Raw genomic sequence first — 21,684 nt, forward strand, 5'->3', positions numbered from 1 at the left:
CTGTCCTTACCAAGGGCAAGACACCATTCAATACCAGTCTCTTAAAGATTGTTCTCATACAAGATTTATTCCCCAGCACCACTCCCCACCCCCCCCACCCCCCGCCGCCCATCCCCACCCCAGTTCACAGTGGAGGACTAAGGAGATTCAGAGCCGGATCCCCCGGGTACAAGAAACACCTTCTGAAGATTTTGCTCTCCTTCCTCCCTCCCTCTTGCCAACTTCCAAGGCCTGAAGCTACCCACACTCCTGCAAACACACCCAAACCCACTCCTCTTCCACACTTCCCGTTTTTTCCCCACATCAGAGCTCACCTGTGAGACATCTGGGCTCTGTCCAGTCTGAGAACCATAAAGCAGGGAGATGCCATTTACCCCTAAACTTCACACACACAAGTGATTATGAAACAGGCACCTAGCTCTTCTCCCTTAATTTTCACTCCTGGCCTCTACCTTTTCCATCAACCAAGAGCAAACATGTTAGCACACTCCCACCTGCAGCACACGAAAATGGGCTCTGTCCAACATCCCTTGCCCAGGTATGGGGGTGTTGGGGGAGTGGTCCCTGAGGATCAGCAAAGGGTTAATGCAGAGGGCAAAAGGACAGAACAGTTTGGCCTGAGCTCTGACTGGGGAGCCAAAGAGAGGCTGTAGGCTGGCACAGGTCTAGAATGATCATTTTTCGTTTTTGTCTCACATGATTTTTCTAGGGACAGTAGAACAGAAACCCCTTAGAGAAGTCTCTACTGACTGCAGACACATTCTTGCTAACTGGGTTCTCCTTAAAGGAGGCCCCGCCAAGTTGGGAAGCAGTTAAAAATGAAAGTATTAAAGGAACTGAACAGGGAGTAGGAAGAGCTGGTGCAGGAAGAGCTGCGCCCTGCGCGAATGCCGGCGGGCAACTGGTAAAGTGCTCCCTGACACGCCGCGCAAGCACTGCTGCTCCAGCGGAGGAGCCGGGGAGGCCACAGGAACACGGATGCGGATGCGGTGTGGTATTGCTTTGCTCGTTGCTCAGGCTGATGGTCAAATGGAGCCGGGGGTAGCAGCACCAGAAGTAACCAGGCAGCTTCAGAAAATTCCATGAGACCAGGAGATACAGAGGCACTCGCCCTCTCAGCCAGCTGACCCCACAGCCCAAGGTAATGTCGAAGAAGCCCGCCCCCACAACATGTTCACAGTTCTGAAATTTCACAAGCACTACTTTGGAGCACTGGAGGTTAGGCCTCAAGAAATGAGGATGGGCTGGGGCAGAAGGAGCAGGCCTGCTCTGCCCAACCAAAAAACTTGCTTAGAAAAAGACAAATCAAATCATGGCTTCGCAAAAGAGGAGGATGGCAGCTGCTGCCTGACTTGGAGCTCCAAGGAGGTGATGGAGGGAGGGAGGAAGGGAAGGGTGCTTCGGTCACAGAGGGCCCCCGAGCACCCATACCTAGAAGCGAACAGCAGCACCCCCTCAAAGGGGAACCAATACCCCTGATTACTCTGTTCCCCAAAAGTGCCATTCTGATGGAGAGATGCCTCCCTCAGGGGAGCACTCTCACTGCAGCGACTGAGCTCAGAACCGGGCGTCCAGCGGGTGGGTAGCAGGGGTGTGAGCATCCATCCTCTGGGCAGGCCTGAGCTTCAGCCAGGCCACCAAGCACACATATGTAATTCAGCGGATGGGACCTGGGTTCTTCCCTTGCCCCTTCACCTTAAGTGGGATAGGGAGAAAAAGAAACCTAAACCACAGTGACCCCTAAAAGGAGTCTCTGCTTCAGTGGCTCCTGGAACTGGCAGGGTCCAGCTGATTCAGCTCCGACTGGTCCAGAAGTTCAAAGTCATCCCCCTCAGCATCAGTGTCCAGGTCTGAACTGGGGGCCCGGAGGAAGCCTCTTGTTGTTCTCCGGGGAGGCAGGCCAGAAGGGCCTGGCTGGGAGGCCCCTGACAGGGCCAGATGGATCATGCCCTGGGAGACCAGGCTGGCGAGGTTGCTGGTGAGGTGGGACCCTGCAGGCAGGGCACTGAGCAGGAGCTCCGGCAGCACAGCCTCCTCCTGGCTGGCAGTGGGGTTCTGGAGCTCCTCAGCCCCTGGTGGGGAACGGTACATCAAGCTAGGCATCCCAATGCTGGTATCGTCCTCATCATCCAGGCCAGCGGGATCCACATTAATGGAAGGGAAGTCTGGAAGGTCTCTGGCAAAGGATTCTTCTGGATCACTGTGACCATCTAGGTCTAGGAGAAGAGGAGTGTCTGAGACATGGCAACAGTCTGGCACTCCTGTGCCCTAGCCCCCACAAAGTCAGCACCATGCAACCAGATTTTTTTACCTGGAATTTCTCAGGGTAAAGCAAAACCTGGAGCACTGTTGGGTGTTTCCCCTCCACTTATATACTGCTGTGATCTCTGCTGGCCAAAGAATTCCCTCCCCTTCCTCCCTTATACTCTACCGGAGCCTAGAACCAAGACTACTGAGGATTTTAAGGAGAGCAGCAGCGCAATCCCAGCTGCAGCCATACCCCCCCACCCCCACCAAAGCTGCTCTGCCACCTGTTCCACACCTCTGAAAATAGGAGAGGTGGGGGCAGTATCCGCTCTGCCCAGGGAAGCTGAGCAGCGACAGTCAGAGCCATTATGAATTCACATCCACGGTCCCCCTCACCTTCAGAGCCTTCTGTTAGAGGTGTCTGGCCCCGTGAAAGATTGAACGTGCCATTGTCTGTACAAGAGACCTCAGCATCTGAGTGCTCAGAGTCTGTGATGGCCAATTCCCTGGCAACAGTAGAATCATCCAGCTTAGGAGAGAAAAGATCAACAAGCCTGAAGAACGGATGCCATTAGGAACAGGTGCAGTTCCCCAGTTATAGCTCTACTAATTAGTAGGCCTTAAAGGCTAACCTACGGCCAGCACTGCAATCAGACACGACTGGGGACTTCAGTCAGTATCGTGATCCTTCTAGGCTGCTCCCCCAAGAAAAATACCCTTACTTATCGATCTCGAGCAGGAAGGAAAGCAGTCGGTAAAGCCAACCAGCCACTTACTCTAAAGCGAGTAGCTGATGCAGAGATTACTTTTCTTGGGGGCCGGGAAGATACACTGCCCAACAAAAGGTGAGCTGGGCTGTTTAAAAGACGATCACACTAGTCCCAGAAGTCTTGCCATGATGGCAGGGGTTAAAAGGAGACACGGAAGAGGGTGTGCTGGTCACCAGGCTCAAACTGAGATCCACACACACAAAGTCCCAGTATAACACGAGCTGCTTTCCTCACTGTTCATGGGGCAAGGGGAGGGTGGAGCCCTGGAGCACCGTAAGTTTGAAAGCTTAGTTACAGCCTAAATGTGAGGCGCCATATGGTTAAAGGGAGCTAAAAGAAAACTAGCCAGTGGTGTACTTCCCACATCTAAGATACCTGAGGACAGAAGGCCGCAAGCTCCTCTTCACTGTCACTGTGGCTGTCCAAGGCGCGCTCTGGGTGCAAAGCTCTGCGGCGCACTGTGTGCAAAGAGCAGAAGGCCTCAGCACCTTCCCTTGAAGGAAAAACCCCACCCACCAGACTTCAAAGGCATAAGATCAGAACACAAGAGAATGAACCCTCTAAATACAGCCCAAACCAAAATTACAATGCCTGAAAAAAAACAACCAAAACAACAATGCCTGGTGGGGGGGGGGGGGCTGCTGACCCTCAGCAGGAAGATAAGCTGATAATAAGCACAGAAAGGCTCTCTCCCAGCGCCTCTCCTCCTCCACCAGCCCCTCTCCGTTTTTGTTCTGGTCAGAGGATCAGCAGCTTGCAGGCTACGCTAGGGGCAAACAGGATGTCAAGCAGAAAGGAGATGCCACTGCAGAGAAGGCAAGGGAGATGCCCCACCCTGGTTCAATCAGGCTTCTGAGGACTGATAGTATTCGGCTGGCCATGCTGGGGAGCTGGGCCCACATGACCACAGGCAGAGTGCTGGGCCTTCATGAAACAGCCCATCTGACCAGCCCACAGAAGGGGGTGGAATGTTCGCATGGCTGTCATTCCTATGTTGGAGGGTATGGGGCTAGTACCCTTCTGGCTTCTCAGGCAGTATCAAACTCTCAACCTTTGGAAAGCAGCTTTCAGTGGTGAAAAGAGGCATGGCTTAGTTAGGATGTACTATTTACTGACTATAAAGTTCAATTTCTTTTCTGAAGAAAATTGTCAGGGTTAAATAAGATACACATGAATAAAATAAAAATATACAATAAAATAAATAAAAATAAAAAATAAATAAAAATAAATAAATAAATAAAAATATGCAGAGCTGCCACCACAGTGCTTGGGTATATGGAAAGTGCTTCATAGAAAGCAGCAAACTCTAGGGATAGAGATCTTCAATGTCTGACTTTTATTCAACTTGAGAGTGTCCAGAATTGCAAATGCAAAAACTCGTAAGCCTGCACAGATTTCCCTCGAATAAGATATCACTTTTACCTACCACCCTCCTGCACACCACATCCCCCCACTCCCACTTTTGAGGACCTACCCATTATGTCAGGCCTATGGGCTTTTTCTTCTCTTCCCCAAACTGCCCAAGTGGAAGGAAGCTTCCCCTTAACACTTACACTGTCTCTCTCTCTGCTTGGACATCATGTAGCCACGGACACTAAAGTCTAGCCGCTGCAGAGCTGGCTTCAGCCGTATGTAGGCTCGATCCCACAGTCGGTGGTACACGGCTAGGGGCCACATCAGGACAGTGACAACTGAAAGGAGGAGTAGGAAATAGTCACAAAGGAGAAGCTGGACTGTCCCTCTTCTACTGTGTCCTCTGACCAGAGAGTTGGTGGGGCATAGTTCTGCTTCATTCTCCCGGTAACCTTTACTCGTCTCCCATGCCACATGAATGGGCATGCGCACAGCAGAGTGTGCTGCTGATATATCAGGGACAGAACCAGGTGTGGCCACTTGCATCTGGGTGTCGCTGAGCCATAAATAAGGCTAGACCGGCAACGACTCAGGAACGACTCAACAAATCACAGCAGCTGCTGGCCACAGCCGTAACTGCTCAGTTTCCCGGCCCCACACAAAGTTCATGCCAAGAGGAAGTAATGGAATTTAAAACCTTGCACTCCAGAAGAAAAAGAAGTGCTCTAGGATAAGCAGAATTCTAGTAGAGTAACCCCTAAAACTTATGTTCTGCTGTTATACAATATACTGACTCTAAAACTTTCCTCCGAAATAGGGACAGACAGTCCTGTATGACTGGTAATACAATATATGTTAATGGACTGTCATCAATTTCTAAAGCCCACTTGGTAAGAAAAGGACTTGATGTTGGGGAGCCTGTTATAGGCAAAAGAAAGATATTTTCATGACACTAAACAGATTACAGAAATATAAAAAGGTTACTTCCTGGTGAACCAAAATATAAAAGTACTCTCCCTAGACCTAGAGTTAGCTCTGGCTAGAAAAGCTAGGAGAGGGGGAAGCGTGGGGGAAGTACATGCCATACTTACGTATCAAGTAGGACAGCAGGAGCCCAGGGATGTAGCGGCCCAAGACGGCCAAAAATGTCAGTATCCCACAGCTCAGCAAGCAGAACTAGAGGAGTCAGGAAACAGTATTAAGTTTCTGTTACATGGCAGGAGACTGGGGTGCAGACAAGGGATAAGGTGGAAACGTGGCTGAAATGATTCTTTATGACCTATGAGTGGGCAGGTCAGAATGAGAGCTGTGTCTAGCCACCGGTGCACCCCGTGGTGAATCTGTTTGAGATGAAAAGGAGCATGTCCATTCTATTCACATTCCTTCTCCCTTGCTAACTCAACAGGGCTGCACCCTTTCCACTGGAAAATTGGTTTGCATAGGCTTAGCCAAAAATTCTCTCTGAAAGCAAGTGTTGGTGGTGGGTTTTTTAAATAAAAAAAAAAAAGTAAAAAAGAATTTTAAAAACCCAACAACCTACCATATGTTTAATATGACACAGATTACACATAAGCAAGCTCTCGTTCCCATCTTAGGGCAGGAAGATGGCTCAATCTAACAGGCAAGCACCCAAAGGAGTCATCAATCAAGCTCTTCCCTTAGTTCTAGTAGCTGGTCAGAAGACCCTTCCCATAACTTCCCTTTTGTCTCCACAATCATCACTGTCTTTCCTTTCTTGAATGAGGCTATGTCGTCAAAGGAGTGTTTCAGTTAGCATGAACTGAACTAAGAAGCCAGAAATGAAAATGAAAAGGGAAGAGTCTTACCTTGCCTGGGTTTTGCTTTTTGAAAAGCACAAGATTCCTTATGAAAATGGTCCCACTAACCCAGACTTCAGCTACGTGGTGGCAGAGCTCGGGCACGCTGAGCAACCGAGGGTGCACAAAGCCCCAGCTATAGAAGAGAGAAGGGGGAGCTGTGAAAGGAGGGTGTTGAGCGACTCCCCCCATCTTGCTGTGTAGGCAGCCAATGCTTCCAGGTTTCAACTGGAGCTGGGGAGTGGCTGGTTGTAGGTGCTTTGGAGGTGAAGCGGGACTTTTTTCTTGTCTCACCAGGTTGAAACTTGAATTTAGGGACTAGGAGGGCACACTGGTTCTGACAACTTGATGAGCAAGCCGCCCAATCCACGTGTATAAACCTGCCACCAGCTCCAAGGCACTCCATGCTGAGAAACATCTTCCCTGCCCTCAGACCATTGCAATTCACTGTGATTGCAATTCAGGGATAAAAGTAGAGCACAGTCTGATGCTGCTGCTGCTGAAGGGGAGGCAATGGTGTGTCCCTCAGAGAGAAAATAAATTCGGCAAAAGCAAAATAAACCATAGCAGAGGAAATTCCTTGGATCCAACATATGGGATGAATGAACTGAGAAATAAAGCAGGAGCTGTAAGACACAAGAGGAATCTTTGGCTTGCTGATGCCAGGAACCAATGTGTTTTCTGACCGGGGACCTTTTAAAAAGCCAGAGGTCACAGAAAACACTAAATGACCTGGTATAAAATCCAGGAGACAAATGAAGTAAGCTTCTTTTACGTTTTTACAGTAGGGCTAAAAAATGCAACTCACTCCCTGGCATACCAGGTCATGGCACTATAATGCTTCTTTTTCAGAAACTTTTCTTGTTGATAGCAGAGGACACTAGCCATCTCAACATACTGCTGCCTAAACTTTAGGACTTGTTAAGACGATTATTTGGAACTGACTAGGTTCTCAGTCATATTCTGTATCCATAACATGGGGTTAACAACATGTAACCAGAATATTACAACAAGAGAATCAATCAGAGCAACAAAAAGGGATTTAATTAGTGTTCCATACCTCTCATTGTCTAATGCGTCGGGTCTTGGCACTACAATATTAAAACAAACACCAGCATTAGTTGGTAGGGAAAACTAAACATAAAAATGTTAGGCTGTTGGTCTGACAGCTCGAGTTTTAATAGGTTTGGGGGAAAAGAAAATAGTAATAGCCAATAAAAAGGAGACACAATGTTATATTGACAGAGTTAGGGAAGTGCAGACATGGGGAGGATGGCTGATGCCTGCTCATTTCTCGGGGGGGCGGGGGGGGCGGGGCGGTAAGGGGATCCAGATGGAGCATCAGGGCCCCTTCTACTTACTACAATCAAGAGCCAAGGTGCACATGAAAAAATGACCCATCCCGCCCCCCAAGTGTGTCTTGGTTGCTCATACACATCAACGTGCACCAGGTTACCGAGGCAAGTTACAACCACTCCAACCCCGGAAATCTGCCTTTTCTCTTTGAAAAAGTTCCATTAACTACAATGAATGACGTCAAGTCTTTTGACATTCACCAGCCATAAGACCTGTGAATGAACTACATGATTGACTAAAGTCTCTGCAAAATAGTATGGGAATGTATTTAAAAACTGTATACTCTGGTGTAAATATCCTGCCAACACTTCAAAATTAATGTCAAAAACATACGTCAATCTTCCTTGCTCTCAACCCCCCCCCCCCCGCCTGACACTATGGATCTGGTACCTGAACGCCATTCCCCCCACCCTCCTAGCACTGAACTCCCACAGCTGGCTTTTATTCCTTACCCTCCTTAACCCCCTATTTATCAGTCTTCACGAGTCTTCCTTCTTCCCAGCTAAGTCACCCATGGTTTATTTCCAGGAACACCTCTCTGACTGCTTCTCACACAGATACAGCCAGAGTTTCCTACCAGGTCTCCCTCCTTCCCCTTTTTATCCTTCTCTGGGATCCTATAAAATGCTACTGAATTAATCTGTAATCTATAGCTCTAATAAAAAAATGTTCAATGACCACAGACTATATATGGGATAAAGTCTAAACTTCTAGATCTAACTTGAAAGGCTTATAAAATCTAATCCCGAAGCATTTTCAGTTTTATCTCTTCTAGCACTCCTTTTTTAATGACCTCTTCCTCCTGGTAAAAGTGACTAATTCCCTGCTCTCAGGAGATGCTTTGCAGCTTCTGGTTTCTCAGATTAATCAAACTACTCGCCCCTCCAGAAACACACTTTTCACTTCACCTGTTCAAAACTCTTGCTTCATCAAAGGCCTGAGCCAGGGCCAAAATACATGACAAACACACCAACCACACGCTGCACAGTAACATCTCCGGTACCATTCTGTTGTCTATGTGTGTATCATCTTTGAGAAAAGGAACAGTATCTTAGAAAATACTTTATATAAGTCACAATGCTTAGCTTAGTGCTTTGCAAATAAACAATTCATAAGAAATCCCTGGGAGGCAAACTGACACTGCCTCAGTAAAGATGCAGTATATCCAGGGGCGCCTGGGTGGCTCAGTGGGTTAAGCCGCTGCCTTCGGCTCAGGTCATGATCTCAGGGTCCTGGGATCGAGTCCCATATCGAGCTCTCTGCTCAGCAGGGAACCTGTTTCCTCCTCTCTCTCTCTCTGCCTGCCTCTCTGCCTACTTGTGATCTCTCTCTGTCAAATAAATAAATAAAATCTTAAAAAAAAAAAAAAAAAAGTCTTCTGCCTTCGGGTCAGGTCATGATCCCAGGGTCCTGGAATGGAGCCCCGCATTGGGCTCTCTGCTCAGCAGGGAGCCTGCTTCCTCCTCTCTCTCTGCTTGCCTCTCTGCCTACTTGTGATCTCTGTCTGTCCAAAAAAAAAAAAAGATGCAATATCCAAAGATAATTTTTTTTTTTAACTTGAGGACTACTTATTCCTCCGGCCAGTTATGAGGTCAAGAATATCTCAGGTGGTGGATACAGATTTCCTGAGCCTGGTAACAATGGGAAGGGTGGAACAAAGCTCTAAGGAACTACAGATGGGGCCCCAGTTCTTCAAGTGTCTCCTAAAGCAACAATTCAGACATGAAAGGATATCCCAGTTCTAGATACACCCTCATAAACCCCAAAAACTAAAGGTAAAAATTAAAGGAAAGACCATTTCCAGTTCAGATTCTTCTAAATGCTACCAAACTCACCTTTTATTTCAGGCCAGATTTTGTTCTTCCACTGATCTATACACACGACGATCATGGAGCTGAATGCAAGCAGAAACACAAGACGAAGGGATGTCAGCGCAAAGAACCTACAGAGAGGGGAAAACAGATTATTATCCAATTAGCTAACTTCAGAAGGGACCATCTGTGTAATTCAGACGCCAGTAAACAGACTTAAGTCCTAGTTATATACCTTAGGAAAATCAGTTAAACTTTCTGAATATCAGCTATTTCACCGATGGGACAGAGATAATTTGCTTCTGTAAAGGCAGAGGGCTAAATCAAATGACCTCTTAAAGCCCCTTTCGACTTTCAAGTCTGCAATTCTATTAATTTCAGGGAGAAATTCATTCCTGATAACTCATTATGATGAAAGCAAACACCTTTCTACCAAATTAGACCTTAGTGGAGGGCAACAAACTGATAGAGATGTGTTAAAAAGCACAAAATTCAGATATCCTTTTACAGATGAAGGAACTCAGATCCAAAAAGTAAAATGATTTGGTCAAGGTCAACAGAAAGCACTGAAGCTACATCTTAAAATCTTAAAAGGCAACTCTTCAGAATTAACACAAGTATTTCTTAAACAATTCCAAAAAACTGAAGAGGGAATACCTCTTGATTGATTTTTGTGAGGCCAGCATTACTCTGATACCAAAGCCAGACAAAGACACTAGAAGAAAACTACAGCCCTGCATTCCTTATAAACATAGAGGCAAAAATCCTTAATAAAACACTACAAACTAGGGGCGCCTGGGTGGCTCAGTGGGTTAAGCCTCTGCCTTCCCTTCCGCTCAAGTCATGATCTCAGGGTCCTGGGATTGAGCCCCACATCGGGCTCTCTGCTCAGCGGAGAGCCTGCTTCCCTCTCTCTCTGCCTGCCTCTCTGCCTACTTGTGATCTCTCTCTCTGTCAAACAAATAAATAAAATCTTAAAAAACAAAAAACAAAAAACTTCCAAACTGAATTTAGCAGCAGAGTCAAAGGATTAATTTCAGGAATACAAGGGTAGTTTAATATATAAAAACCAGTAAATGTAATACATCACAGTAACAGAATGAAAGAAAAGATTCTTTTTTTTTTTTTAAGATTTTATTTATCTATTTGAGAGAGAGAATAAGAGAGAGCACGAGAGAGGAGGTCAGAGAAAGAAGCAGACTCCCCGTGGAGCTGGGAGCCTGACGAGGAACTCGATCCCACAACGCCCAGATCATGACTTGAGCCGAGTCACCCAAGTGCCCGAAAAGTTAGTTTTTATTTGAAGGAATCAAGCACAAATATATATTTACAAAAAATCTGGGAAATTTGAATACATACTGAAGGTATTAGGGAGCCACTGCTTATTTTTTAGGTGTGATAATGTTATGGAAAATATGTTGGTAGAGTCCCTATTTTTAAAAGATACATAAAAGATACATACATAATATTCATGAAAAAATGATGAGATAGCTGGGATTTATGTCAAAATAATATTGTCTGGCAAAGGAAAGAATATGAAAGAAGATGAAACAAGGAGCACCTGAATGGCTCAGTCGGTTTAGCATCTGACTTTGCCTCAGGTCACGATTTCAGGGTCTTGGGATCAAGCCCACATCAGGCTCCCTGCTCAGCAGGAGCCTGGGAGCCTGCTTCTCCCTCTGCCTCTGCCTTTCCCCCTGCTCCTGCTCTCTCTCACTGTCAAATAAATCAACAGAATCTTAAAAAAAAAAAAAAAAAAAAAAAAGTAAAACCAGATTGACGATGAGTTGATAAATTCTAATATTTAAAATCTTCCACAAAAAGTGAAAAAAAAGGTAGTTTTTTTTTTTTCCCTTAAAGATCTGATTTATTTGTCAGGAGAGAAAGCTCTCAAGAAGGGGGAGCAGCAGGCAGAGGGAGAAGCAGGCTCCCTGCTGAGCAAGGACTACCCACCCCCCAACATAGGACTGGACCCCAGGACCCTGGGATCATGATCTGAGCTGAAGGCAGAAGTTTAAACAACTGCGCCACTGAGGCGTACCTAAAAAAACTAGTTCTATGAGTCCTTCTACTACAGCAGCCTATGGCTCTAAAGCAGTGCCTCTCAGTATCTGTAGGCCAGTGCAGGGCCACAAGCTGACTCTGCCCATCTGCGAGGAAGTCAGTATTAAATTTAGAGTAAACACCGAGAAATTTTTATAGCAATCTGACCAAGTAATTTTGAATCTAAGAACACATTTGGGTTTGTATATTCTGTCCCTTTTTAAACTTTATTTTTCTAGTAAGTCATTTACATTGTATTTTACAAAAGTACTAATTTGCAACATATCCGGGAAAACACCACCACTAGCCTTCCCCACAGACCGTTAAGCAGGGCAGTAAGGATGGCTTGTAAGTCAGACTTGCTTGAATCTGATTCTCTGAACACCCACTCTTAGTTATGTGTCCTTGAATGAATTAGCTTAACCTCTTCAGTTTCTTCATCTATTTATAGTGGTAACAATAACAAAACTTGCAGGACTGTTTGTAGTTTTAGATACAACATACTTAATTGCCTATAAAAATATCATACTTCATCTTGCTAGAAAGACAAGAAAATACAAGCCTACCACACAGTTCTATTCAACTTTACAATGCAGAACTGTTACCAGCTATTATCACAGGAACTGATCAAACAAGGGTAAGGATGACCAAGGTTTGGTTACAAATGACCTGTCTCTTCTCAACTCAACACACGACCAAATGGCTTGGTATAACACAATACCAGAACAATACCAATACCAGAGTATGATCCTTATAAAGGAAAAAAAAAAAGGCTTGGTCTATGTGTATATATCAATACATTTACATATGCAGGGACTGACAGAGGAACTTCAATTTTTGCTCCTAGATATTTTTGAACTTGTTTTCAATAAACATGAATCCATGTTATGTAATTTTTAAAAACTACGCGAAGAATGAAGGATGAAGGAAATAAGAACTTAAAAATCTAGTCACCAAATGATAACCCTATTCCGATTTTTCCACCCCACCACTTAAAGGACACTGTAATTATACATGAGATTAAAGAATGAAAGCAGCTTAGCAAAAATAAGCCTCTAGAGCTGCCTCAGGTCATTAATCTTTTCTCCAAGGCCAGTTCATCATCCCAACAAATAAGCAAATTTAACAAGGCCAAGGATAAGGGCCCTAGAGCTTCCTGCTCCCTAGCATTGCTGCTTCTCTGTCCCAGCTGCAGGAGGATAAGGCAGGACCACTGCTCCCTCCAGAGTTCTTGAAAGGGCTCCCCGGGGAGGCAATCCAGACTGTCTGCAATTTCCACTTCCCAGATCATGATTACTAACACCCATATAAACTGGAGTAGGGAAGGGATATTAAGCTCTCCTAAGAAAGGCTGATTTTCCAAAAATGATGGCAGGAAAAATACTGCTTCTCCAAGACCTGAACTACTTTATATTTTGGTAGCCTGTTATAGTCCCTGTCTATGCTTCAATTCAATTCAGCAAATACTTACTGAGTGCCCATTTTATGTGGAGGCCGGAGATACGCAGCCCAGTTACAGAAAACAGTGAGACATGGACCTTACTCTCAAGTGTATTTATGTGTCTATCTGTGTTTGCAATATTAACATGTCAGGGTAAGGATAACAAAGAGGAGGACATCAAGCTGGAATTTAAAAGATAAATGGTAAGAATGGGGTGCCTGGCTGGTTCAGTCAATGGAGCATGTGACTCTTGATCTTGGGTTGTGGGTTTGAGCCCCACGCTGGGTGTAGAGATAACTGGGAGAAAAAAAAAGAGAGAAATGGTAAGAAAACAAGACAAAAGGGTGTGGGGAAGGAGAGGACACTCAGATAGGGAGAAGAGCTAGCTGGCATGACGTATTTAAAGAACGACCAGCAGTTTTGATAGAACTGAAACAAGGAGGAGATGAGATGGGGAGAGGCAGGAGTCAGATTATGAAGGGCCTTTGATCATAAGCATATTAGATTTTACCCTGCAGATAAAGGCGATAAAGTGTTTTACAAAGGCTGTATTTTTTGGATCGTGAAGGCTAAAAGTGTGAACATCTTCTTGAACAAGATTAATCCTGGTCCATAAATTAATTTTAGGAAGAGATTTATCTTTTTTCTTGAATAAGCCCATGTAGGAACCTCAGAAGAAGTTTTTCTGTATGGTGTAAAATAACATTTCTTGGGAAATCAGTTTCTTCCACATAGCTAAAAACTTTCTTTTTTTTAAGATTTTATTTATTTATTTGGCAGACAGAGATCACAAGTAGGCAGAGAGGCAGGAAGAGAGAGACAGAGAAGCAGGCTCCCTGCTGAGCAGAGAGCCGGATGCTGGCTCAATCCCAGGACCCTGGAATCATGACCTGAGCCGAAGGCAGAGGCTTTAAACCTCTGAGCCACCCAGGCGCCTCCATATAGGTAAAAACTTAATTAATGTAAAGATCACCTCAATACACTGCAGTTGACCCCTCCAAGGTAACCAGACAATAGCGTCAGTGTTCTCTTAGAGGTCTTACCAACAAACATAAAAATGGATAAGGGTATGCTTCTTTTCTTTCAGGCCTCAATGTTAAAACACTAAACAAAAAGGGAGTATCAATCTCAGATGAGTGCTTTTTTTTTTTAAAAAAAAAAAAAAAAAAAAAAAGCTCAGAAAGAGTAAGACATGGACTATGTGAAAAGAAGTCACACCGATGCTTAGCATTTTACAGATGTAACCTGGAAGCCTACCTGTAAGAAAACTCTGCAACTATGTGCAAAGATAGGACATAATTGGGGGTACCTGGATGGCTCAGTTGGTTAAGTATCTCCCTAACGGCGCAGATCATCATCCCAGAGTCCTGGGAAGGAGCCCCACATTGGGCTCCCTGCTCAGTGGGGAGCCTGCTTCTCCCTCCCCCCACAACTCCCACGCTCATGCTCACTCTCTCTCTCTCTCTCTCACAAATACATACATATAAATAAATAAAATAAAATCTAAAAAAAAAATACAAGTCATAACTGAAGATAAAGTATTTTTGAGATTGGTACAGGCAAGGGATGGATGAAAAATCAGGACTCTCCTGGACTTGTTCAAGTCCTGCAGTGTCTATTCATCTGGCCAAAAATCCACAGGCAGATTTAACAGCACAGGAGTTTGATAAGACAATACACAAAACATTTTTCAGCAACTAAAATCAACATGAAAACTTCCCAACTTAACAAAAACAAGTGCAAATGCAGTCAATTCTGAATCTTCACCTGTGAGTGGTTCAATCTGGGGATTGCCCATAGCCCATTACTCATTTTACCCACTGTGGGCTCACAATCTATTCTTTCTTAATGATGTATTTTTTCTTATTCATAAAGGCAACCATGTTTATTGGAGAAAGTTTAGAAAATGAAAGTGATAGGGCGCCTGGGTGGCTCGGTGGGTTAAGTCTCTGCCTTCGGCTCAGGTCATGGTATCAGGGTCCTGGGATCGAGCCCCGCATCAGGCTCTCTGCTCAGCTGGGAACCTCCTTCCTCCTCTCTCTCTCTGCCTGCCTCTCTGACTACTTGTAATCTCTATCAAATAAATAAATAAAATCTTAAAAAAGAAAAAAGAAAATGTAAGTGATAATTACAGATGAAATTAAAAATTGAATTAGTACATCATCTATAAAACAGTCTTACCTGCCCCCTCCCTAAAAATTCTTGAACCTGAATCTAGTCAAGTCTCTCGATCCAGCTATCAATGCAGAGGAAATATAGAGCGTAGGGGTATCGCACACAGATGCAATAAGAGAAATCCAGTCTGTGGAATACTTTATAGGACAAACTGGTTTCTTCAACCAACAAATGGTAGAGGAATGAAGATTGAAAAGGAACCAACAGAGTAAAAGAGATGTAAAAAACAGAATGATCAGTCATAATATATGGACTTCATTTGGATCCGACCCAAACAATTTTTTTAAAATTTTTTATTTGACAGAGAGAGATCACAAGTAGGCAGAAAGGCAGGCAGAGAAAGAGAGAGAGAGAGAGAGAGAGAGAGAGAGAGGAGGAAGCAGGCTCCCTGCTGAGCAGAGAGCCCGATTCGGGTCAATCCGAGGACCCTGAGATCATGACCTGAGCTGAAGGCAGAGGCTTAACCCACTGAGCCACCCAGGCACCCTCAAACTATTTTATTTTGGGGGGGGGGGGTAGAGGGGCAGAGAGAGAGAGAGAGCGATTCCCACACAGGCTCCACACCCCCCAGCACAGAGCCCAACGCAGGGCTTGAACCCATGACCCTGAGATCATAATGTGAACCAAAATCAAGAGTTGGACGCCTGACTGAGCCACCCAGGTGCCCCCAAACAAACTATTTTAAAAAAACAAATAATATTTAAAAAATTTTTTAAAGTAAGCTCTACACCCAATGTGGGGCTTGAACTCACCAACCTGAGATCAAGAGTCATATGCTCTGTCGACTAAGCCAGCCAACTGCCCCAAAACACAAATAATATTTATGAAAAAACTGGATATTTGAACACTAACTAGAATCATTAATTTTTTACCTGTGATAATGGCACTGGTATTTTTTTTTTCTGAAGTCTTTATTTTTCAGAGACTCACATTCTAAAATACTTACAGATTACATTGTAAGACACCTGGCATTTGCCTCAAAACAATAAAAGAATAAGTAAAAAAAAAGAACTGAGGTACAGAAGACACAAAATTGGCCATGAACTGAAGAATTTTAAAGCTGGGTACATGGTGGTACATATTATTATTCTGTCTACTTATGTACATATGTGTATATGTTTTAAACTTTCCATAAGAATTTTTTTTTTTTTTTTTAATGGCCTTTTGAGGGCGCCTGCGTGGCTCAGTCGTTAAGCATCTGCCTTCAGTTCAGGTCATGATCCCAGGGTTCTGGGATCGAGTCTCACGTCTGGCTCCCTGCTCGGCAAGAAGTCTGCTTCTCCCTGTCCCACTCCCCCTGCTTATATTCCCTCTCTTGCTGTCTCTCTCTCTCTCTCTCATAAATAAATAATCATTTTTTTTTTTTTTTAAATGGCCTTTTGAGGAGCCAGGGTGGCTCAGATGGTTAAGCGTCCAACTCTTGGTTTCGGCTCAGATCATGATCTCAGGATGGTGAGATCAAGCCCCATGTCGGGTTCCACACTCATTGTGGAGTCTGCTTGAGATTCTCTCTCTTCCTCTCCCTGCTGTTCTCTCTCAAAAAACCTTAGATCATGACCTGAGCCGAAGGCAGAGGCTTAACCCACTGAACCACCCAGGCGCCCCTCAAATAAGTAATCTTAAAAAAAATAATTTTTCTAAAGATTTTTATTTGACAGAGAAATGACACAGTAGGAGAGGGAACACAAACAAGGGGAGTAGGAGAGGGAGGAGCAGGTTTCCTACCGAGCAGGGAGCCTGGTATGGGGCTCAACCCCAGGACCCTAGGATCACGACCCAAGCCAAAGGCAGAGACTTTAACTCACTGAACCACCCAGGCACCCCTCAAAACGTTTTTAAATAAATAAAAAATAAACGAATAAGCAGAAATTAGTAACTCATTGCCATTTACTTTAAAATCTTTTACTACTACTGAGAGTGAAATATTATATATCCATCGATTCATTATTTTCTTTTTTTTTCCCCTGGTTTTTTCCCTGTCCTTTTGTTAACCTTCCATCCCCTTTATTAGGGGTTAAAATCCAATTATCAGTCTAAATAAAATATTCCTTGAAAAAACTGGTTTCCTGCAAAGTCACCAGAAAGTCCAAAACTAAAAAATTTTTTTGAGGTTAACTATACCATGGATCCTCATTATTAGTACAGGTAAATTAGAGTTTGCTATAATCATAAAGTTTATGCTACAATCATAAAAAAAAAGGTCATATGTTTATCTTCAATCAAAGAAGATACTATTTCTGGGTTCCTTTGTTATTACAGAGTAAGCTTGTCTCACTGGCACTTCAGAACAAAGCCTCCCATCCTATAGGGACAAAAAGCCCATTATTGTACAGCACTTGTGGCCGTCTGGTTAATGAGCCAGTCACTGGTAAATGAGAATGAAAAAAATTAACCCAACCCACATAATGTAGTGATCATTGTTGCTTACACAAAACCAGAAATGAAACCAGCTAGCTGCTAAACACCTACTTTATGTTAATGATTGTCCATTAACATAAAGCACCCAACCTTGCAATTAGGATAGATAAAAGCTGATGGCAAAAGGGAGACAAATAAAAGTAAGCCAAGGCATTCTTGGGAGTCTCCCTGGCTACTAAAACCAACAAGGACCTTCCAGAGACTAGCATTAGAAACATGTGCTCAAAAGACTGCACCTGCAATTTGATTATAAATTTTTCTCATAGAAGAAAAATGTCTTTACTTAAACGGACCCTGCCTTCCATCTCTTGTTCCTCACTATTGTTTTTCACTCATATTCTAACCATTTAAATCAGAATTGCTGTACTCTTAATCACTTCTCGCTCATTTTTTAAAAAAATTATTTATTTATTTGACGGACAGAGATCACAAGTAGGCAGAGAGACGGGCAGAGAGAGAGAGATGGGGAAGCAGGCTCCCTGCTGAGCAGAGAGTCCGACATGGGGCTTGATCCCAGGACCCGGAGATGGAGATCATGACCCAAGCTGAAGACAGAGACTTAACCCACTGAGCTACTCAGGCACCCCTCTCGGTCATTTTTTTTATTTGGGGGGCGTTGTGGGGGAGGGAACACCTGTATTTTTTTAATTATGGAAACAACAGATTCCATAATATCCCCTAGGGTATAGGAAGGTTAATTCAGACAAGTGACAGTTAAAGCAGATCTCAACAGGGAATCAGCTTGTGACTGCTCTAAAGCAATATCCCTAATAGAGACTGTCTAGAATCCTAGAATGTTAAGAAGTGTAAAGGAACTCCAGAGTCATCTAGCCCTCCTTGAATCATGCGTTACTCTTAAGAGAAGAGGAAGGGCTTAGAATGCACACACATTTCCAGGGCTCCTTGCTGCTCCCCTGATCTGCTAGGTCAGAGTTAAACCAGCAGGTTACTCTAACCTGTTCTTTTCTGATCTTGTGAGGATACACTCTTGCGGACTCAGATATTCTTCCCCCAAATCACTCATTTACAGGTGGCATGGAGGCTAATGAAAACACAAGCTACTGGAAAGGAAGGGCTAACATTTCTGTTAATATCCTAGAGATAATAACGTATCAGTGACCAGAAGCAATATAGATTGGAAGATTTCTGACCTAATAGCTATAATTGCTCTGGAATCTGAAGGGAAAAAGAAAACAGGACAAAACATGAATGAAAGCCCTGAAATACTATATAGCAAGGCTATACATCTCTTTCTTTTGTGGTGTTGTTGTTGCTGGTTTTAATTAAGATGTAAGAGGGCACATTCACAGGCACAGAAAAACCATGAGTGAGAATGCATATCAATGAAAGTTAAGAGCTACCTACCTGAACTCTGATTTTTTTATACTCCCATTATATCTTCTAATACCTCAAAATGTATAAAACATCTCAGTTAATGATGTATCATTATTCAGAACAAAAAAGGAAAAAACACCGATGATCCTCTTACATTTTCTAAACATTTATAAAGTCTGAGAACTGAAGAGTTACTAACTGAAATGTCAATACATATATAAAATGTTACTAGAATGTTAAGTCTAGTCTTCAATTTGAACCTCAAACTGCCTCCCAAGGAGGCTCATTTCCTAAAACAATCCTGTGAATTGCCATACCAAGCTACCTTAGCTGTCACTCTGTAACCTTCATGGGTATGAGTCCGCTCTCCATAAAGTGCCAGAGTCTCCAGTCACACCTTCCTTCTGCTGTAGCTCCTCACCTACATTGTGGAGAGGGATGGGAATGTAACAAGTAACCACGTTCTGGATACACAGTAGGCAAGCTACCAGGAAATGCCAAAGATAAAGACCAATCACAAGGCCTTAAGAGAGGAAGATGTAAGAAAACAAGAGCTGAGTGAAATTCTAAACTTAGCCTATTAGTAAACTTGAGCATACACTGCTGAGGGCCAAAATTAAAGCTAACTCCAACAGTGGGAGCAGCCATGTTCAGATCTCAACTCCACAACCTACTTCTAAAGTTTCTCATCCAAGAGGCATATGGAAAGTCCCCTGAGAAATAACAACAGACGTGCTACTGATTCATTTGTATTAACACACCCTTGGTTTCATTATTCATTTAAATCCTGATGGAGTTTTTATGTATCAGCCAATCACACTTGGATCCAAACTGGTTTAATGAGGACCAACTTTTTTTCCCCAGGAGGACAATCTCAGTGGTAAAAAATGAAGTTCTGACTGGATGGTGTGGGGTTTAGGGCTGTGACGGGGGAGGTGGGAAAAGGAAGAGAAGATCATTTCAGAAAATGCTCTTGACCGATGGTGCTACAGTTAAAGGTTTCTGACAGAGTAGAACAGGAAAGGAAGTAAGTACCTGGGGATCAAAGAAGCACTACCAAAAATAAATGAAGAATGCTGTAGGAAAACTTTATCACCAAGTTTGCTGAAGTCTCTGGAAGCAACTAATGTCAGAGACTGCTGCAACACCTTTAATCTGAGTCTCCTTCAAACTGTGAGGAGTAATAGCTGAACATTGTATCTTTCTGTCAAATAATTTGAAATTGTGCTCCAGTTCACTAAAAATCTTTCAGACAAAAAATAATAAATGTGCTGGTTTTAAAACCAAGAATTTTAAGAGAAAAAAGTATTTTCAGCAAAAACATATTGTCTGGGATGCCTGGGTGTCTCAGTCGTTAAGCGTCTGCGTTCTGCTCAGGTCTTGATCTCAGGGTCCTGGGATCGAGCCCCACATTGGGCTCCCTGCTCACTGGGAAGCCTGCTTCTCCCTCTCCCACTCCCTCTGCTTGTGTTCCTGCTCTTGCTGTCTCTCTCTCTCTCTCTCTGTCAAATAAATAAATAAAATCTTAAAAACAAAACAAGACATATTTTCTTTGGAAATGTTCCATTTCAGACTTATCCAGAATAGGTTTTTCATTCAGCTGTAGACCTCCTCCCCAATACTGTAGTTCCCTTGGAATTTGGTGGATAATCCTTTCTTAGTTATGAATAATTCCGAAGTATGCTCAGCAGATTGTATGAAGACCTATGTCCACCTTAGGTCACGACAACCGAGAAGCAGCAGTTCCATTTCACATAGCATGATACACAGACTCTTAGAGCATATATACAGTCTCACTTCTCCAGCTGAGGAACACTCACACACGCTTTTAGGCATCCTCAACTTCCCTGCCTATATACCATGCCTAAAGATGTATCTCTAATTCTTTGGGAGGAGTTGCAATCTTAAGTGGCTTTGAAACGGGCGAAAACCTCACTATCACTATTTCATAACTGTTCTTCAAAAGCTTGTAATTTTCTTTCAACTTGCAGCTTTGGAGGCTCTCACTGACGCTCAGACTTCACAAACTTCCTTGAGCAGGAGAAAGAACACCTAACGTGCTAATTCTAATTCAGATCACTCAAGCTTGTTCTATCACACCTACGGATACCTTTGCAACATCTCAAGTCTCACGCATCTACCCCCAGTAACAACTACTAAAATCAGAGCTCGGGGGGTGGTCTTCAAACCACATTTGAGCAAACAAGAGACGGGAAGTGATAGCCTTAAGTGACACAGCTTTCCCTAGCCAAAATGAGGCGCCCTCGCTCACTGCGAGCGGCTCAAGGTTACCAGAAGCTCCTGCCATATGTACGGGGTGAGGCTGCGGGACAAGTAAAGCAGGGACGATAACTGGAAGGCCCTAGGGAGAACTGCGGTGCAAAGCCTGCAGGCGGGATGGAGTGGAAGGCGACGAGGCAAAATTAGACAGCTACTGTAAAGAGCCAATGCAGCGAAGAAAACAGGGGAGGCGAGAGGTAGAGCCCTAGAAACACCTGACGAATTCGCGCCTGGAAGGGTTTCCGAGGGCCCAGTTCTCTCACCAGAAAGCCGCGTTCAGCCCCAGGCACCACAGGGCGCTCCTGGCTGGCCGCTCCCACACCAGGGCTGCCTGCACCCGGCTCAGCAAAGGCTCGTAAGGCCCCAGCACCTCCACCAGGGCCCGCTGCGCCGCCTCAACCTGCTGGTCTCGCTCCCAGGAGCCTGACAGAGCGCGGCGGCCCCTGAACGTCGGCCCCGAGGCTGGGCCTGGGGCCGCGGCCACCCCCTCTGCCTCCGCCATCTCCCCCCCGGCAGCCACAACATCCGGGGCCGCGGCCCGACGGTCACAATAAACACCAACTGCGCAGATGCGCGATTCGGCGGGGGAGGCCGCGTTCTCCACAGTGCGCCTGCGCGCGGGCTCTAGCTCCCGTCCA

At 44.5% G+C, this 21,684-nt stretch overlaps 1 protein-coding gene across 1 annotated transcript; it reads right to left on the reverse strand.

The window, feature by feature from the left end:
• Positions 1–46: 46 nt before the first annotated feature.
• Positions 47–21,667, reverse strand: RETREG3 (reticulophagy regulator family member 3). Its single transcript, XM_082750945.1, has 9 exons — positions 21,310–21,667; positions 9,379–9,485; positions 7,248–7,278; positions 6,197–6,323; positions 5,462–5,546; positions 4,571–4,708; positions 3,393–3,475; positions 2,644–2,776; positions 47–2,216 (listed from the first exon to the last, which is right to left on the reverse strand). Exons 1-9 carry the CDS (start codon positions 21,546–21,548, stop codon positions 1,759–1,761), a joined length of 1,401 nt encoding a protein of 466 aa, XP_082607071.1. The 5' UTR covers positions 21,549–21,667; the 3' UTR covers positions 47–1,758.
• Between the last annotated feature and the right edge of the window lie 17 nt (positions 21,668–21,684).

This window comes from Mustela nivalis, assembly GCF_964662115.1.
Source record: "Mustela nivalis genome assembly, contig: HAP1_SCAFFOLD_2108, whole genome shotgun sequence".
Classification (NCBI taxonomy): Eukaryota; Metazoa; Chordata; class Mammalia; order Carnivora; family Mustelidae; genus Mustela; species Mustela nivalis.